This window comes from Berghia stephanieae, chromosome 3 (assembly GCF_034508935.2).
Source record: "Berghia stephanieae isolate SIO BIC M18660-M18661 chromosome 3, UCSD_Bste_1.3, whole genome shotgun sequence".
NCBI lineage: Eukaryota > Metazoa > Mollusca > Gastropoda > Nudibranchia > Aeolidiidae > Berghia > Berghia stephanieae.
Window position 1 is genome coordinate 41,477,363 of NC_088362.1, and position 20,631 is coordinate 41,497,993.

The 20,631-nt window shown below is 36.8% G+C and overlaps 2 protein-coding genes across 4 annotated transcripts in view; one reads left to right on the top strand and one right to left on the bottom strand.

Moving 5' to 3' along the window:
* The window catches only part of LOC144967741 (chromatin assembly factor 1 subunit B-like), a 29,248-nt gene extending 27,440 nt beyond the window's left edge, over positions 1–1,808 (top strand). For both annotated transcript variants that reach the window (XM_078905325.1, XM_078905324.1), the window contains exon 13: positions 179–1,808. In XM_078905325.1, the coding sequence (XP_078761451.1) occupies positions 179–859 (681 nt within the window). In that variant the 3' untranslated portion in view covers positions 860–1,808. The remainder of the gene's footprint in view (positions 1–178) is intronic.
* LOC144967742 (sulfotransferase 1E1-like) overlaps positions 942–20,631 on the bottom strand; it is a 25,418-nt gene continuing 5,728 nt past the window's right edge. Inside the window, exons 3-6 of one of the 2 annotated variants that reach the window (XM_078905327.1) lie at positions 19,750–19,885; positions 18,520–18,614; positions 5,919–6,099; positions 942–4,359 (exon numbers count right to left, since the gene is read on the bottom strand). In XM_078905327.1, coding sequence (XP_078761453.1) covers positions 4,232–4,359; positions 5,919–6,099; positions 18,520–18,614; positions 19,750–19,885 — 540 coding nt within the window. In that variant the 3' untranslated portion in view covers positions 942–4,231. Of the gene's footprint in view, positions 4,360–5,894; positions 6,100–18,519; positions 18,615–19,749; positions 19,886–20,631 lie in introns of both variants that reach the window. The other variant, XM_078905326.1, reaches the window with a different exon arrangement.

Here is a 20,631-nt window from a genome sequence, read left to right on the forward strand (position 1 = left end):
TCCCATAGCGGGTAGGGAGGTACTTGCCTGTCTTCTATCCCCCGGGGGGGGGCATGTTTGGGGCCTGATCTTCATCAGCCCAACTGCCCTTAGTCACACCAATCCACATTACTTAAAATTTGAGAGCAAAATTAAATAATTTATCTTTTACTTTCCCATATTTCCATCCTTGGAACAGGATGCTTTGCCCCATACAGATGAAGTCGAGTCCTCTGAAGAACCGAGCTCGTCAGCTCTACCCTTTTCAAGGTATAAAGATGACGAAGAGAAGCAAGAAAAAAAAGCAGAGATAAATTCAAGCTTTAATATTCTTTGTGCGGATGTACAGCCTAAACCTTCAAACTCCTCGTCTCCCGTGGTCAAAGGTGACAAAGTTAAAAGCAATGGAGAGTCTAGTCCGAAGATCAACACGTCACTTAATATAAGGAAAGTGAAAAAGTCTGAGACTTCCCCCATTAGCAAGGACAAGATAAATGAAGAAAAGGACTTGGATGTGGAAATGAAGCAAGATGATGCTGAAAAAGAAAGTTCAATATGTAGTGAAGAAGCTACAAGCCCCAAAATTAATACCATACTCAACATAAGGAAAGTGAAGAAGGATGACAAGCCTCCTGTCTGTGATGAATCAGAGCTGAAAGTTTCCGATATAAAGGAAGCAGATGTCGAGTTGTCCAGAAGTGTCAAGAAAATAGACATTATTGAAGATGTTGAAATGAGGGAGGATGAAAAGTGTGACATTGAGAAAGACTGTGGTAAAGAAGAGTCTTCATCAAGTACATCATCTGAGACCAAAAAGGAAGAAGGGACTCCAGCTAAAGATGGCAAAAAAAGAATACAGCTCACAACTTTATTGGAATAATCAAGAGGATATTCTTTTTTGTTATTGTATCTTTAGCCTGAAAATCATAAAATGAAGGGATAAATTAACATTCTTGATTCAATTTTGGAATTTTATTCAGTTTATTGAGGCTCAGCAAATTCAAATGTTAGAAATGAAATAAAAATTAAGGCTTGTTGTAGGTCAATGCATAGTCTACCATGTTAAACATCAGTTAGTATTGCATGATTAGTAGGACTTACGAGAGAGGTTTTTTCAGTTCGAATCGCATAAGAGTGCAAAAGAATGGGTAGATATATAAAATATTTGAAAACTTCGTTTTCAACCATAAATTTATTATAAGAATTTTTATATATAGTGTTTGCTACCACCGAATTGTGCTAAGCTGTACTTTACAAAGTAATCGTCATTAAAAGTTTTTCTAAACCACCCTCTCTTCTTCTGATTACAATACCAAGCATTTATGATATTATAGATTGGTTTAAATACCTCATTCCAAAGCAATCTCTGGATATCTTCCTTCAAATTATTTTTATTTATGTATAATATGTATATACAGGTACATTACTCTCAAACTGGTATATAACAAACTCCTTGAGACTGAAAATTAGTTGATTATGTGGATACTAAGCAGTTCTGTTTGAATAACTAAGGGCGTCAATCATGAGAACCTTTGAATGTATACAATGTATAGTTTACCAGTTGTTTCCCTTGGAAATTACTGTTGCTAAGGGGCACAGAAAATATGTATAGTCAATAGTATGCTATTACTGACAGGATGCGAATGAGTAGAATATTTTCTGTAAGGGGATGCTTTTTATAAGGTTTGACCAAAAAGTCGGGACGAGAATGGAACTAATGAATTTGGATTTGTAAGTTTAGAGTTTGTTATATACGAGTTGGAGTGTAGAAATAATTAATTTGCTAATACGCTCTTTTCACAAAGACCCATTAAAGTACAAGAGTGAAATATTCATTGTGTCTTTCCTTTTTTTCCCCTGTTCTAGTCACTTATGTTTCATGGAATTTTGGATTGGGCTGTCCTTTTTGTTGTTTTCAATTCCATTTTTCTTTTCTTGGTGCTGCAGTGGCATAAAAGTGTCAAAATCTCCTAAAACTAAATGGTTGCAAAAGTATATAAAGTTGGTTGAATTCCCCTTATGGCAGTGACTATTGACCATCCTGGGATGACTGGTTGTATGTAGATACATTCTAGTTATGTTTTCGTCTTGTCCGCTGCATATTTCTCGGGTGCTTAAACTTCAAGCGGAGGGTGTAAATTAAAACTTCACCCATAATCTTATAACTACAAGTACTTGCTGGATTCTAGAATGCGGAATTCCAACACGCTCTGCGATATGGCATGCTGGAGCTAGCACTAGCACGGTTTTTGGTTTCTGCCGAGATCTTTCTAGAATCCATCCAGGGAGTACTGTGTTTTATCGTGTTACTTTTTATAGCACTGATTGTGACCAAAGATGGCAGACCCTCTGGGTGGGGTCCTTCTATACCCCCAGATCTGTTTTACCAGTTTGTTATCTTGTCTTTGTCTTGGAATGGGATTACTTGGTTTCGCCATGGCCCCAGTCGGAGTCCTTTGCTGGGACGGAAACGGTCAAATTTATTTTTTGTTTTGGGAGATGATATTTTTTTCAGAGTAAATCATCTCTGTTATGCACTCTTCCTCAATTATATCATTTTAAGATGTATTATCATCTTGTGGGATCCTGTGATTTGATGTCACTTAGGGACTTTTAACTGAGTACATTAGTGTTTACTTTAAACCTAAGTTACATTGTTAGTGTATTCTTGAAATCTACATCTGTTCCCCCATTTGAACCATTCCCCTTTGTCTTACTTAGTCTTGTGTGATTTTAATAGCTCTAGACTTTTTAAACTATCCCAATTTCGGTCTTTTTACTGGTGCTGAAATGACCTAAATGTGTCGCAAGCGCTGTAAAACTAAAAACAAATATAAGCAGATCCTCCATAGACGACACAAGTCACACTGGCATGCGGCATGCCTTAGGCTTTAACTTCTCCCTCCCTATGAGATGCAACATCATGAAATAGAAAAAAAAAAATAGGAGGAGATGTTCATCATGTGTTCTCTTTCCTATTGAGTATAAGAGGAGAGTTTCATAAAACTCTATGGTCATTGATGGCATGTAGAGATGACACATAATTTTTCTTAAACTTCAATTGACAAAGAATGTCATATAGAAAGTGCGATTTGAGGACGTCAAGAACCTGATGCTTCCTCTCTTGTTTTCGTTGATCCTTGTGAGTAGTCATTCATCTTGACAGCACATAGCTCGAAAAAGGAGCAATACTACAAATCAAGGCACATATATTTTCTTAACAGCTCTGACGCAAATTGTGTTCACTTCTATTTGTCTTCTGTGAGGTGTGCTGCGTGCAATGTGTTGTCTATGGAGGGTGCTAACTTAAATTGTTTTCACTTCTATTTGTCTCCTGTGAGGTGTGCTGCGTGCCATGTGTTGTCTATGGAGGGTCCATTAGAGATGTTATTGCAGTGGTATGGTCTTTGCTTTGGGTAACCCAAAATATTCCAAGATTGATTCCCCACTGCTCTGTGTAGCCTTTAGCAAGCAATCTTACCCTCCCTAGCTTACAAGAATAGACCCTGAAGAAAAAATTTCCATCGGAAGTGAATAACGGCTCATTGCCCAGATTCTTGGCCTTTCTACCATTCTTTTAACTAACATTCTGCAGCCCTGAACAATTTCCTTCACTTTGGCAGCAGTGCCGCATGTAACCTCTGCTGTTGAAAAAATCTTTGGGTTTGTATTTGGGGGAGGGGGGGGGGGGTGCTTTTTTTTTTCGTTCGACTGTAAGTTCTTGTGTCACATGATCAGACATCATTTAACTCTTTACAAACAGTCTATCAATATGTTGAATAAGTTTAAATAAAAACTGGTCTTGCTAAATTTTTGTAAGTGTTCTACCTTACAGAACTTACAGTTACAGTATTAGAAATCAACTAGTGGATTAGTTCATCCATTTGTAAATTGACATAATAGTGTTTTCAAATTTTCCACAACAATCTTTTTTTTAAACAAATGGATGCCTTAAAAGCTTTCATGACATAAGTATTTTGCAAAATTTACTCAATTTATAAGGCTATTATAGTCATACGTTTGTAGCCACATTCCTTTATTGTACTTGTAAAGGCATATTCGTATCATATTTTACAGTATCTCTTATATTATGCGTACAATTCAGTCATTGTTGGGTTCACATAGAGCAACATCGCCAAAGAGAGATTAATAATAATAATAAAAGATGATTCATTCAAATTCACTCAGATATTCAAACCAATTCTTTCATTCACTGAGTAAAAAAAAAAACCCAAAAAACAACTCAAGTTGACTATTTGTTACTTTCCGCTTCTGTGTTTTTGAATGAAACCCCTAAAGGCTCCAATTTAGTCGCTATCATTTTATCCAGTTTGGTCTCAATGTCTTTTGAAAGATGGTTTTTCCAATCACCAATTTTCCCTGGAAATGGAAAGAATAATAATTTTGAAATACAGTTTATAAAGAGTTAGTAGAAGTATGTATTTAAAAAAAAAAAAGATGTGTGTATATCTTATGTTGAAATTTCTGTCCATTAAAAACTTAGTTTAGTTCAAGTACCTCATCCTATCTTAAAAGGTTCTTCTCTAAACAATTTTAATGGGTTTTTAAAAATTGTCTATCAAGCATTTCAATTTTTTTTTTTGTTTTTAAGGGTTTTACGGCGCTTGCAACACATTTAGGTTATATCAGCGCCAGTAAAAAGGAAGAAAATGGATAGTAAAACGTTCTAGAATTACAATTAAAGCACCCAAGAAAGGTAAGACAAAGGGGAACTGGGAACAAATAGGGATCAGATGTAGATACCAACATCATACCACCAATGTACTTAGTTTGAGATCACCTACTATAAGTCTCATCCGGACACAAGCACAAAATCCAACAGAGAGGAATACACTCAAATGCTTACATTATACACTAAAAATAACAAATATAATAATACATAACAGAGAGATGATTTACAAGGAAAAAAAAATATCCCCCAAAACAATAACTATGCATTTGACTGTTTCCCTCCCCTGCAAGACTCCAACCAGGGCCAGGACAAAACCAAGTAACCTCATTCCAAGACAAAGACTGAGAGCATGTTGGAAAACATATAACGGGATAGAAGACACTTCATGGACCTCCCTGCCCGCTATGGGAGGTCAGGATCCTCACCCAGAAGCATTTCAATGATAATCTTCATACTTAAGCGGTGATATACAGTACTCGGTGGATTCTAGCATGCCTTGGGGCAAAGCTAAAAGATCGTGTTATAATCCGAGAGTGCTGCAATCAGACGCTATTGGGAGATAAACAAAACATATCCTGTTCTTCAAGTAGTTCTATTTCCTGCCTTACCTTATCAACGATGCCGCTTGTATGGGCTAGTTTTCATGCTTTGGGCGGAGTATGATGCTTCTTTCTTTTTAAATACGAGGAGGGAAAAGATAATAAGAGTTTGTCCTCTATTCTTTTTACCGTGTCCGTCGTTAGTTTCAAAGACAACACACACACACACTTAAAGGCATTGAAAGCACGCCCAAATTACCCCAATCAACACAAGCCGTATTATATTATAATAAGGTTATAGAGAAGAAAAAAATCGGTCACCCAGATCCAGCATACTGTACTACAGGGCGTGCTAGAATCAAGCAAGTACTGTAGTTGCAAATGCCATTACACTACAGTACACACTGCCTGTCATGCACCCATTTAAAATTATATTCTTAACTCACAACTTCCATTATTTTTAAGTAGACGTGCTCGGATCATCTCACTTTAAATGATTACTGGACATGAGCTACTATTATTGCTAGAGTAACAGTAACGTCATAGGTCTCTCGCTCTCTCTCTCTCTCTCTCTCTCTCTCTCTCTCTCTCTCTATTCTTCTCTCTCTCTCTCTTATATATATATATATATATATATATATATATATATATATATATTATATATATATATATATTTAATTTACATTCAAACAGATGAATTCCCGAACCTTTCCTCATGAAATGAACATTCTTGTCTGCCAGACCACGATCCTTGTACCATTTCTTATTCACAAAGTTGTTTTTCCTCATCGCTTCAAAGCTACAGTGAGAAACAATCTTCTCAACATCCCCATCACTCAGTTCCTTGTTCAGAAATCCTGCAATTTTTCTGATGGCACCAGGAAGGTCCTATAAGAGAGAAAGGAAGGGGGGAGGGGGGTGGGGGAACACAACACAATTGCATTACTACGAAGGGGAAAAGCCAACCTTTGAATATGATCAAGATGAGCATTTTTTCAGCCCATTTTTGAGACTCTTGGGGACCGCTCACATTTGACAACCAAATATTGGCAAAAATTGACCCCTCACCCTTCTCAACTCCTGTCAACTTTTGTCAAACACCCCCCCCCCCCCCTCCCTTGTTGATGTCAACTTTAACATTCTAATGCGTTCAAGCAAACGCTCCACCACTTGAGCTAACGAGGCAGTAAAATGAGGAGTCGCAAGTCGTACATTTTCGTACATTTATTTAGAGAAACAAAAACTTATATAACCCTTGGAAAAATTGAATAGATATAAAAAAATATATATATGATACTTTTTGGACCTTAAAATAGAAATGTCTTTTTAAAAAAGTGCAACTTGAAACATGACTGAAAGCAAACTATTTGTAACAGTATCTGAGACTTTTCGCATTTTCTACTTTTTTAAAAAATTGCTGGTGGTATCAAATATACCAGAAAAGTGAGTGGAGCAGGCACTTATGTTGGTAACAACAAGATATGAAGTGAGTAGAAAAGTGCCAGAAGACAATAGAGAATAAAAATTTTTTTTCCCGCGGCGGTGGTGGGGTTTGAACCTGCGACCTTATTGGTACGACAACTCCGCCTTTTATTTTTTATTATTTATTTTTTAATTTTTATTCTCTATTGTCTTCTGGCACTTTTCTACTCACTTCATATCTTGTTGTTACCAACATAAGTGCCTGCTCCACTCACTTTTCTGAATTAAAAATTCACCCCATACACCGGAGCATACTCAATGTCTCAATCGTTTCTATGTTATATGTTTGTGATGAGAATATTGGCTATTAAGCTTAACTGCTGGTCAAAATTACTTCGCGATGGTGGTGAACGAATCGGCGATCTCAAGAAGTGGGTGAGAGAGGGATCTAGAAATGACTTTGGGTTTGAAACGAATATTTTATGTGTTCGTGGATAGCTCACACGGTAGAGCCACGCTCTCACCTGCCAGGCGGAGTTGTCGTACCAATAAGGTCGCAGGTTCAAACCCCACCACCGCCGCGGAAAAAAATTTTTTATTCTCTATTGTCTTCTGGCACTTTTCTACTCACTTCATATCTTGTTGTTATCAAATATACCGTAGCATAGTTGACATCAACTTTTGGGAGACCCCCCCCCCTCCCCCTTGTCAACTTTTGAGAGACCTCCCTCCCCCTTTTTGGTTGACGTCAATTGTGAACGGTCCCTTGGTGAAAATGCAACACTGGAGGCAGAGACATTGTCTGGTTTAGAACGGTGTGTGTCAAATGTATGGAAAACCATCATACACAGATGTTAACAAACTCCGCTTTAACATTGCATGTCACCGGTTCTGCACAGGTGCTGGTTCAGTGTTGTCATAGAATGGTGGAATCGACTTAGCCTTCTCCCACCATGCAGATCCACCCTCCACATGCACATCAAACGTGCTAATTATCGGGGAAACGGTGCTGGAGTGTAGACAATAATGAAAAAAAAAAAACCACCAATCATCAAAGAAAATGTCGATTACAGTAAAACTATAAAAACTACAAGATTCATCAGATCTATTGCAATTGCAATGTATGGCAGCGTGCAAAGATATTTTTTTGTAATATTACACGGTTAAAGAGAAATTAATCGTACTGTGTGAGCATGTCTATTAGTTAGGGCATGATTTATATGCACCATTTGAAAAGAAAACCCATTGAGAATGCACTTTACTACAATTTAATAGTTTATTTAAAATGTAATTTGAATAGGCTACAACATAATGCACCTGAATGGCAAATTAGGGAGCAAACACCGGTGTAAGATTTAAGATCTGATAAAAGTATGCATGGAACATTGGCAGACAAAGCATGAAAGAAAATACAAGAAAAAAATAATTTAAAAAATCGGGCTGCTTCGACTGGGGATCGAACCTTAGTCCTCATGACCGCCAGAACCTTCCCAAATAATTATTAAAGTCACTAAGTGCTAGTCCGCTCTACATAAGAACGGGCCCTGGTCACTAACCCTCTTACACATAATAATAATATCTAGGTCATTGACCCCAGTTCACCCTCTTAACCCTCTTCCGCACTAGGACAGGACTGTCCTGGGACAGTCCTGTCCCAAATTTGTAACATATAGAATTTAGAGGAATCTTCCGCACCTATTGGGACGGGACAAAACAGTCCCGTTGTGTCCCAAGCAGTTGTGAAATGCTACAAAATCAACGGGACAGGACTGTCCCAGTCCCGTGTTCATATCGTTTGTGATAGTAGAAAAATATAGCAGTCTTCCGCACTAGGACAAAAAAGTCCCAGACTTGGCGGCGCCGTGTCAAAATTGAAATGCCTGTCTTTATTTTCTACTTTATTTTCTACTACTACCACTACTACTAATACTACTACTACTACTACTACTACTACTACTACTACTACTACTACTACTACTACTACTACTACTACTGTTGCTTCTGCTGCTGCTGATGCCACTAATATATTAATACCTACATTCCTTACATTTTGTATTTATTTCCAATTCCATTGTTTTTATTTTCCAACAATAGTCCACACTTTATTTTAGTTCACTGTCTTCTATACTGCATTACACAGTTCCTCCCCGCCTCCCCTCTTTTAACATAATTAAGTACGCACCTTTTATAAATTTCTATTGCTCTGTTTTAATTCGCGCTTCCTCACAAAGTAGCATACAATTTCCTGCCCATCAATGTTTTTGTTTATGCATCTTAACAACGCCACTACCACATTATCTCATTCGCCTGTAGTTTTTAATTCATCATGTGTTGTTGATGAAGGGGAAACCCGAAACGTCCATTTTGATCTGTTTTCGTATAGTAAACTGAAGCTTACATTCAATTTCACAGTTATGATTTATTTATTTATTTCAATTCTGAATATAAAAAAGCAAGAACAATTCAAAAAATAATTCTATGTGATGAAACCACGTACAGAAGGCATAGCAACATAAACATTTTCGGCAATTTAAAAACGTATGTTTATAAATATAATTTAAGAAGTGTCACACTTTGTGACACAGCAGTAACGTGTCTAAAACCGGTCGCACATCTATTCGGTACCTTGTGGGATCAATTATCTTTATCGTTATTTATTTCGGGAATTTTCAATGAAAACATTTTTAAGTAAGTCCTTCTGAGCCACTTGGACTCATTGTAAGACAAATTAACTCCTTTAGAGCCTTGTAGCCAATTGTACAGGAGTTATCCCGGTTTCAATAGCGTGAAGCGGACAATTAACGTATTTGTTTGAAAACCTTTGAACAGGACGCTAGTCTATCGCAGATTACTATCCCAGCTTGACAGGTACCCTTTTACACCTGAATGGAGTGAGTGATTGAAGTAAATTTTCTTGCTCTAGAAAGTACAAATTGGCTTCGGTCAGAATCGAACACAGAACCTCTGAGTGCAGAGTACAACGCGCTAACCATGGGCCATCTTGCCTCCTAAGCTTATAAATCCGGAACTTATCCATGTTGCTATAGCGTTAAGCAGACAGATAACAGTTTAAAATTTAAAAAAATAAAATTCCCTTTTTCATCCCATAGGGGAATTTTTTCTCGAGGGTCTATTCCAAGGGAAGACTGGAATAACCCAGGCGTCAGCCGCAATGCAGCGCCGCAAATTGAGCTAGGGCGAGGTATAACCCAGGCGTTAGCCGCAGTGCAGCGCCGCAAATTGAGCTAGGCGAGGTGACTTACTCAAGGCAACACAGCGCATCAGCAGGTGATCGAACTGATGCCTTTCGGGTACGAAGCAAAGACCGTACCACCGAGCTATGCTGACTTTCTATTATCCTCTTGAATGATACTAGTCCGTCAAAGATTAGTTTCATCAGCGAACCGGTACTCATTTGCACCTGGGTAAAATGAGGTGATTCCAAGAAAGTCATTTTAAGATAAGATCGGAGATCACCATAGAGTCTACGGAATTGACCCTTGAGCAATCTTTGGGTCATTAAAGGATGCACCCAATATTGTTTTCTCTTTCAATTTGTCTTTTTTTTCCACGTAGTAAAGCACAGAAATATGCAACCTCTATTTCATCCATTACTAGTAGTAGTAGTAGTAGTAGTAGTAGTAGTAGTAGTAGTAGTAGTAGTAAGTAGTAGTAGAAGTAGTAGTAGAAGTAGTGGAGAAGAGTGGTAGTTGTAGTGGTGGTGGAGTAGTAGTAGTAGTAGTAGTAGTAGTAGTAGTAGTAGTAGTAGTAGTAGTAGTAGTAGTAGTAGTAGTAGTAGTAGTAGTAGTAGTAGTAGTAGTAGTTGTGTTGTGTTGTTGTTGTAGATGTAGTAGTCGTAATGTAGAAGTAGTGTAGTAGTAGTAGTAGTAGTAGTAGTAGTAGTAGTAGTAGTAGTAGTAGTAGTAGTAGTTAGTAGTAGTGGTAGTAGTAGTGGTAGTAGTAGTAGTAGTAGTAGTAGTAGTAGTAGTAGTAGTAGTAGTAGTAGTAGTAGTAGTAGTGGTAGTGGTAGTGGTAGTAGTAGTTGTAGTAGTAGTTGTAATTTTAACACAAATAACAGTTCAAACACAGAAGAAAACATTTGAGCAGAAATCCAAATGGAATTTCAAGAAAGCAAACTGGGATGTTTTCACAGCAACATTAGATGACCAGCTTCCAAAAATTACAGATACATCAAGTGTAGAACATTTAAACGAAGCCCTCACCAAAGCCATTCTTGCAGCTGCAAAAGCAGGAATTCCAAGAGGTAGTCGACAGAATTACAAACCCTTCTGGAGCAAAGAAATTGAAAAAGCAGTAAATGCAAGAAAGGAAACAAGGAAAAACTTAGAGGAAAACAAAACCATTAAAAACAAGATTGAGTACAATAAAGCATCGGCAATTGTCAAAAGAACTATTAACAACGCTAAAAGAAAGAAATGGGCAGACACATGCGCTAATATTGACCTCAATCAAAATGGGAAAAAAGCATGGGCCTTACTTAATAATCTTAACAATGAAACCCCGAAAACCAACCCAAAGCCCATGAAAACTACAGAAGGAACAATCGTAGATGACCAAAAAAAAGCCATGATCTTCAACAAACATTTTGCTTCAGTAAACAAGGCATCATAAAGAAGTGAAAAGGACAAAAAATTGATTAAAGACCTTAAACATCAAGAAAAGGCCCCAAAAGCTATCTCATATCTGTTCAAAGAGGGCTTTACCATGTCAGAACTTCACAGAGCTATGAAAAAACTCAAGTTAAGGAAATCCCCTGGACCAGATAAGATACACAATGAAATGCTCCTGCATCTTAGCGTGAGAGGTAAACAGATGCTTCTCAAACTTATAAATCTAACATGGGAGACAGGAATAGTACCAAGGGGATGGAAAAATGCTATTATAATTCCAATCTTAAAGAAAGATAAACCACCCGACGAAACGAAAAGTTACCGACCAATATCTCTCACCTCATGTGTTGGAAAGATCGCGGAGAGAATGGTAAATAACCGATTATACTGGTGGCTGGAGACATGTGGCCTACTAAATAAATATCAGGCAGGCTTTAGGATAGGGCAAAGAACAGAAGATCAATTGTTTAGATTAAGTCAAAAAATAATTGATGGCTTTCAAGATGGAAAACATACAGTCGCGGTTTTTGTTGATCTCCAACAGGCCTATGACAAAGTATGGAGGAAAGGGTTGTTATCAAAAATGATGGACTACGGAATTGATGGAAATCTCTACTTCTGGATTAAACAATTTCTCAGTAACAGAACAATCCAAACAAAAATTAATAACGGACTGTCAAACAGAGAAGTATTAGAGGAAGGTCTCCCACAAGGATCCTGCCTCAGCTGTACTCTCTTTCTTATTTTTATAAATGATCTACCAGAAGTATTACAGACAGAAAAGGCCCTATATGCTGACGATTTAGTTATGTGGTATACTACAAAGCACCTACCAATAGCCTCCAATAGAATAAATGAAGATTTAGAAAGCTTAAACACCTTCTGTGATAAATGGAAATTAAAAGTAAATTGCAATAAAACAGTCTACTCTATATTTACTAAGAGCCATCCTGTTTCCAAGAAAGAAATAACACTCTCCATCCAAGGCCATCGACTCGCGAAAGAAGAAAACCCCACATATTTGGGCATACAGTTAGACAGACAACTATCTCTGAACAAACACACTCAGAATGTAAAAATCAAAGCCACAAAGAGACTCCAGTTACTAAAACGACTAGCCAGTACTAATTGGGGAGCAGACAAAAACTCGCTTCGACAACTCTATTTAGGCTATGTGCGTTCCGTCATGGACTACAATTTAGCCCTCCAAAATGTAGGTAGTAAAAACACACACAAAACCTTGGACAGAGTACAAAACCAAGCCCTTCGCTTCATCTCCGGTGCCCTGAGATCGACACCCACAGCAGCATGTGAAATACATACTAATGTGGAACCACTTGGACTTCGCAGAGAATCAGCAGTGCTTGAAATGGTTGAAAGATACAAACGAAAAGAGGAAAACCATCCAAACAGAATTCTGGCAGAGAAATGGAAACCAAGAACAAGATTAAAACAAAAATCCCTGCTACACATTGCTAACAACTTGAATGAAAGACACAGACTCCCAGAAAACAGAGAAAAATCTATTTTAATCAGTCAAAAACCTCCATACGCCGAACTAAAACTTCCAAAAATAAAGACTAACCTCATAGAAGAAACAACAAGAAATAAAAACAAATCAGATATACAAACATTAGCAATGAAGACAATACAAGAATACCCAGACAACTGGATACATGTTTACACAGATGGATCTGCCCACAAAGGAACTAAAAATGCTGGGTATGGGTTTGTAGTAGAATACCCAGATAAAACCTGTGATAAAATCCACAATTCTTGCGGAAGCTCCTGCTCAAACTACGAGGCAGAGGCAGTTGCAATAGAAGCCTCACTGCGACACCTCTCTTCTGTTTTCCAGCTAAACCCTTCAAAACTTCAAAACACTGTCATCTTCACAGACTCCAAATCGGTTCTCCAAGCTCTCGATTTAGATAAACTCTCCTCAACGTTCAATAGTTTAAGATCTCAACTAGATGAATTCCTTACAACACACAGAGTAGACTTATCTCTCCAGTGGATACCGGGACATTCAAATATACCAGGAAATGACAATGCAGACAGACTAGCCAGACTCGGATCAACACTTTTACAACCATCATTTCCAGTATCCTTAGACACAGCGAAACAAATAATCAAAACAAATAAGAGAGAAGAATGGATGAACAGTTGGGCAATGAGCACCACGGGTAGATGTATGTTTTCCCATATGACCACTCCTGTAAAGACTGATTGCCTAAATAAGCTCAGAAGACACCAGCAAAGCATCATCTTTCAACTAAGAACACAACACATACCGCTCAACAACCATTTAAGCAAAATTACAAAAGACACATCCCCCTCCTGCCCCCTATGTCAACACCCCAATGAAACAGTAACACACCACTTGCTTGAATGTCAACCTCTTGAAGATCTGAGATGCACATTCCTCCCACCAAATCCAAGCATCAGTAACACACTTTATAGTCACCTGGAACAACTACAAAAGACATCTAACTTCTACGTTATGGCACAAGACCGAAGGGCTAGAGCTCAGGTGGTCGCTGGTTCGGATAAGTAAGTAGTAGTAGTTGTTGTAGTAGTAGTAGCAGCAGCAATAATATTACTCTTGCTATAAGAATATTTCATGATTATATAAATCTTATGTAAACAAATCCCATTGTACAGTGTAAAAAATCATTATCGTCATGTCGTATCTTATGTTGATTCATAAAATGTGAATTTTTAGAGTTGTACCAAGGACTTATTTTTTAACTTATTAATTTATAATTCAAACTATTAAATAACTAATCTATTAATTAGAAGATTTTACATTATTATTATCACCATATATTATATTATTATATTATTATATATTATTATTATTATTTATTATTATTATTATTATATTATTATTATTATTATTTATTATTATTTATTATTATTATTATTATTATTATTATTATTATTATTATTATTATTATATTATTATTTACTTATCATTATTACTATCATTTTTACTTGCTTTATTCTTGATTTTATTATTGATTTTATTGATGAAAATATTATATTCTTGTATGAGTTATATTGACAATTGCCTACAAATAAACTTTTGAATCTTGTAAAAAAAAAAAAAATGCATTCGCGCAGATGTGTCCCGGGACAGTCCTGTCCTAGTGCGGAACCCCTTTTGAATAGAAGTTTTCTCCAGCGGGACAGGACAAATTTGTCCTGGGACAGTTTTGTCCTAGTGCGGAAGGAGTCTTACAAATAATAATAATATCTAGGTCATTGACCCCATTTCAACAAAAAAAAATAAATTTATTATTATCTATCATTACAACTTTTCCAGTCGTCGAGAATATTATTTAACGATTTTGTCCTTGAAATAAGTAGGTGATGTATGTCTCTCGATCATGACAATCACCCGATTATCACGTTAATCACGTTATCCCTATGACACATCGACCAGATACTCTCCTGATAGAGCTAGCGTAAAAAAAAAACAAAAAAAAATGTCAGCTTTTATATAGCGCAATATCCACTAAACGTGCTCAAAGCGCTTTACAAGGGGTCCCTAGCCAACAGGAACACATAATATGTAGAACGAGACACGACGCCTGTTAGGCGATATTACAAATGTGTTTTTTTTTTACAGAGACAATGCTGTTGACGGCCATGTACTCATTTTACACCTGAGTACGATGAGAGAATGTCCTCTTCCAAGGACTCAATTATGCGCCGATCGAGGCTCGGGCCCATGACCTTCCAATACGAAAGCGAGTGTCATACCACAAGACCACATAGCCGCGTACCATCTTTTAAGCCCCTAACTCTTCCTACCTTATTTTGATTTAACCCCCCCCCCCCCCCAAAAAAAAAAAACAACAAAAACACACACACACACACACACACACACACACACACACACACACAAATAAATCAGCAACAAAGAAGATAACGAAAAGGTGAAAAAAAAATACATCGAGCATTTAAATCGGGCAATATCCACTAAACGTGCTCAAAGCACTTTACAAAGGGTCCCTGGCCGACAGCAAGACTACATATGGACGGAACATTACGCCCGGAAAGAGATGTTACAATTTTTCCCGACAGAGACAACGCTGTTAACTGCCAGGTACTCGTTTTACACTTGAGTACGGCGAGAGAATGTGAGTAAATAATATTTTCTAAGGACTCAACTTTGCGCCGCTCAGCGCGGGACTCGATTCCAAAACCTTCCGACCCGAGGGCGAGTAGTATACAACAAGACCACATAGCTGCACTACTTTGATTAATGATGAAGTAAGGGTTTTATAGTGGCATTACACTCCAAGGGTTTGTCTAGGCCTATTGCTCCGATTCCAAATCCAGGTCCAAGACAAAAGGAATAAAATTTAAAAATGTTTCTTCTTCAAAGAGAAAGAATGATGGTGTAGATGACAAAACGGAAAGCTTCGCCAGAGAGGCCCTTTCCTGCATCAAAGTTATCAATTGAAATTATAGAGACAATCAATAGTGATTGGAACCTCAAAGAAATCAGTTTCAGTTTCAACTCAAGCATGCTAGAAGCCGACCTTGATTCTCAGTTTTGTCTTTGGTTCAGACAAGGAGATCGGCTACACCACAGAACAGCTTATCTGGTGAGGCGGGCTGTGCTTTTAACCCCCACACCCATTCCTGGGTGACTAGTCACCCATTGACTTCTTTACACAGCTCTATATTTTTTCTATTTCTTGAAAATTCTTGTCCCTTTAGGAATGCCTCAATTATGATAATGGCAAGTTATGATTATATATCTGACACACAAAATAATGGTTTGGCTATTATTAACCCTTCTTTTTTCCATAACTTATTAACCATCAATGGGTGATGCATCACCCATATCTTGTTTTAAAAAAGAGAAATATCCTATAAACCATTCATGGGTGACTCGCCACCCACACAGCTACAGTCTTACACAAGGGTGACCACTTTTAATTCTGCGTTAGAGTTAATTGTTACCGAAATTCATGCTTCAGAAGAAGCAATTGACTTTTTTTTAAAAAACAAAGAGCTCATTTCCATCATCGTGAAAAATAAAAACCTTGAAGGCGTCCGTGCATACGAAGCTAAAAAAAAAGAAGAAAAAGGATGGGTGATGAAGATGAGATAAAAGCACTAATAGGTGTGGTTCATGCACGTGGTGCGTTGCATCAGCAATATGTCTAGTTGAAGACAGTGTTGGATGAAGTCTGGGGAAATAATTTTGTAAGGAGTTATTCAGTTATAACCGCCTTCTTGACTTGTCCTACTTACGATTCAACAACAAGAACACTCGTACAAACAGAAAAGAAAAGGATCCACTTGATTCAATTCGGGATTTGTGGGAATTGTTTGAGTCAATTCTACGTCGCCACTACACGCCTGGTCCACACCTCACAGTGAACGAGCAGTTGGTGCCTTTCAGAGGTCGCTGCAAGTTTCGTATTTACATTCCAAGTAAACCAAGCAAATATGGTTTGAAAATCTACTGGCTTTGTGACACAGAAACAAGTTACCCTCTGAAAGCATTGCCATGCCTCGGAAAAGTGGCAGAGAAAAATCATGGCGCTAATATTGTTTCAGCCTTGGCAGCATCTTATCTCAAAACAGGACGTAGGATAACGCGTGACAATTTTTCACAACGTATGACTTGACAACGTCTTTACTAAAGAGCAATGTTACTGTTGTGGGCATTGTGAAAAAAGATTTAAAATTTCATTCCGGAACCACTTCGTCGTGGCATCATGAAAAAGAAAGAACTGCACTCTAATGCGTTTGCATTCACAGATAAAGCAATGCCAGTGACCTACAAATCTAAAAAAAAACAAAACAAAAAAAAAACAAAAAAAAAAAAAACAAAACAAAAGTGTATCTGTATTGAGTTCAATGCATTCAACAACAGACATTGAGAAGCCAGAGATGAAAAAAACTGAAGTGGTTTGTTTTTACAACAGCACCATAGGTGGTGGGGACAAAATGGACACAAAATGGGACAAAGTGACCCGACCCGTTTTGAGGTAAAAAGTTTAATATGATAAATCTCTTTCGTGAAAACAATTCTGAATGTTTATCAATTTTGTATTAAAATTAGTTTTCTGATTATCCTATCTATTGCATAATGCTTGTCTTTGGTATATTATTTAGATTATTTTATGAAGCAATTCGATAACATAATGACTTCATGAGATGGGATGTTTCTTTCTTGTTTCTAGACCAGACTCCGAAAAACGAGCTCAAACTGACCAGAATGATCGATCTCGGCAAACCTGCCTCATTGAAGAACCATCGGACACCATTGAGTCAAACTTCTCACAGAAAACTGTTGATCAAGATATCGACGATTTGTTTCCATGAATAAATAGGTTATGAAGACTTTGCATTTTACAGCTTTATCCTTTTTGTTTGTTTGTTTGTTTTATTTTATGCTTCCAAGACAATTGGCTATCGCTATTTCAGGTATTTCCATCGTAACAAAACAATATGCTTTTTTCACCCTGGTAACTAGTTTTAAAGAATCGATATTTGGTCTTTGGTAATTCAGTAAAAGTGCATTAAGAATACCAACAGAAATGGATCAAGGCGTCAGATAATAAATATGTAATAAACTGATTGTGATAATTATTTCAAAGTTACTAATTCATATTTCAAATTAAACAATCCAAGACGATTTATAAATGATATCGGCCCTACCCATACATGACACCATCGATATTCTATTGAACACAGAGAGCGACGTCACCTAACGATAGAGAAGTTGTGGAGACACTACAACAGGACATTTCAAACACGAATCACTTGGATACAATGGGTGACCAAATTGTAAATACAACTGACTGGCTAATTACATATAACAAAATTAGTGACAAACAAAAAAGACAGGCCGGAAATGACAGTAACAGCGTTGTCTGTGTCGAAAAAAAATGTAAATGTAGCTGTTGGGACTTGTTGAATACCAGAGTACATTATGTGGATATTGCGCTATATAAAAGCTCACGGTTTTATCTTTGCTTTTGCTTCTTTTTATGTGGGTTTTGTTGTTGTTGTTGTTGTTGTTGTTGTTGTTGTTGTTGTTGTTGTTGTTGTTGTTGTTTCTCTTTCTTTTGTTATCTTTTTCTTTCTTTCTTTCATTTTTTTTATTCAGGTAAGCTATATAATGTAACGGATTTAATATCGTAAGTAGTTAAGATGAGAATTTGAACACGATTTGGTTTGGCGCAATTATCTAGACCGTAGCACGTAAACAGACAATGCTCACTGAATTCATGTCCTCATAAGTAATATACAAAAAATTATCGTCATTCCTCCTCTCCCAGCCTTCTTTGACGTGCCTCCACCATGGACCATAGTACACTGGAAATAGCATTGAAAATAAAAAGATAAAATTAATTGAACGAAATAGAAATGACAAATATGGTACTCAACCTGTCACAAACTACAAATAAAAGTATAGTTTGTAGCGTATCGGATCAGTTTTGGATCATTTATTCTAGTTAAAGCACGTAACAGCTGTGTATGACAAATGTATAACATAATTTTAAAAAACCAATAACAACAACATAGAGTGCATTGTAGAGTGCATTAGCGTTGATGTAAAAGTTATTAATTCTAAAATAACAAAAATATTTTTTTTCCTTGTGAAGTACATTTATTATCAAATTATTGTTTCACCCTTTAGACACGAACCAGCCATAAATCTCTTTTATTTAATTTTTTTAAAAAAGATATAATTGATTTTGGTGTGATATACTACAAAATGAATCACATTGAGATTAAAATGGTATATGCGGTTCGGAAATACTAACCTTCAGTAAACGCCTACCCCTGCTGGATCGGGTGGCCTTCCGGATTGTGAGCAATGATCATAATGTTTTGACACAGTAATATAATATAGTAATGCAATGTAACGCACAATGCCAAGTTAGTTAACTCGTTTGTGCCAAAATTTAATTAAATACAGTGTCAAGAATCTTGATGGCCCACATTTATTTGGCTTGTTAGCATGTAGGTGATGGCTATGGGTTCGGACCGATGTGTTCATTAATATATGCAGGTCTGACATCCGAGCCCAATTATTGTTTTAATGGATAATATTTTGACTATCCTACAATAATAATACTGGGTTGAATGTATTCAACGCATGCTACACCTAGCATAAGAGATCTATACTATATTTTACTCACAACATTTGCGTTCTTTCGATGATTTAATTTAAGTACCCCAGACTGGTGTACGTGAGGAGAAGACGTCACGATATATTTATTTTTTTACCCTTTATTTTTATCTGTCTGTTTGGATGAAATTAACAGGCAATCATAGACATTTGATTTAATAGAAAACAAGCTTAAACGACGTGATAAAACCAAAAAAAAAATTGTTATCCACATGTAAAATAAAAAATATTTAAACGGAAAAAAACAACAACAAAAACAACCCAACAAAAAACAAAAACAAACTTACAAGCAAATCAAAAGCAAAAAAAAAGTACCTTCGTCATCGACAAAAAGTTGGCAGAAGTCATCGAGTGAAAAGGAGAAATGGAACATACTTTCCAAAAAGAATTTATTCACCATAAAATGGAGGGATATTAGCACATCTTTGGGATTTCGTGCAATGTAGATGGTCTGGAATGAAGAAAAAGTTAACACATTTATAACCATTTCTCAAGCAAATAAGAGAAATTGTGTTCATTCTAGTATAATGATTGGGGGCAAGGTAGCTTTATCAAAAGAGATCATGACACACTCGTGTATAAAGATGATTCAATTAGACGCTATACCCATTCGGCTGTAAAAATATAACTGGTTCTAATATTTGAACTGACAGAAAGCATCCTCTTGACTCTTATAGACTAGTGCCGCGGTGGTTGGCTGTTTGTTGTTGCTGTCATCAGACACAGTGGAGACCAGGCCTTTCACAACTTTTATTTATTTATGTTTTATTTACCTTTTTAATTATTCATCAATTAATTTATTCACACACACACGCACACACACACACACCCACACACACACACACACATTTCAAGTATAATTATGATCAACTTCTACAATATTGTTTCGAGCATTCGCTCTCATCAGAAATATTTATATATATGTGTGTGTGTGTGTGTGTGTGTGTGTGTGTGTGTGTGTATAGTGTTCTTGTTCTTTCATAATACTGGTCTTTTGAAATTAAACCTGACTATTATTTGTTTTCTTCTTCTTCTTCTTCTTCTTCTTCTTCTTCTTCTTCTTCTTCTTCTTCTTCTTCTTCTTCTTCTTCTTCCCTCTCTTCTTCTTCTTCTCTTCTTCTTCTTCTTCTTCTTCTTCTCTTCTTCTTCTTCTCTCTTCTTCTTCTTCCTTCTTCTTCTTTTCTTCTCTTCTTTTCT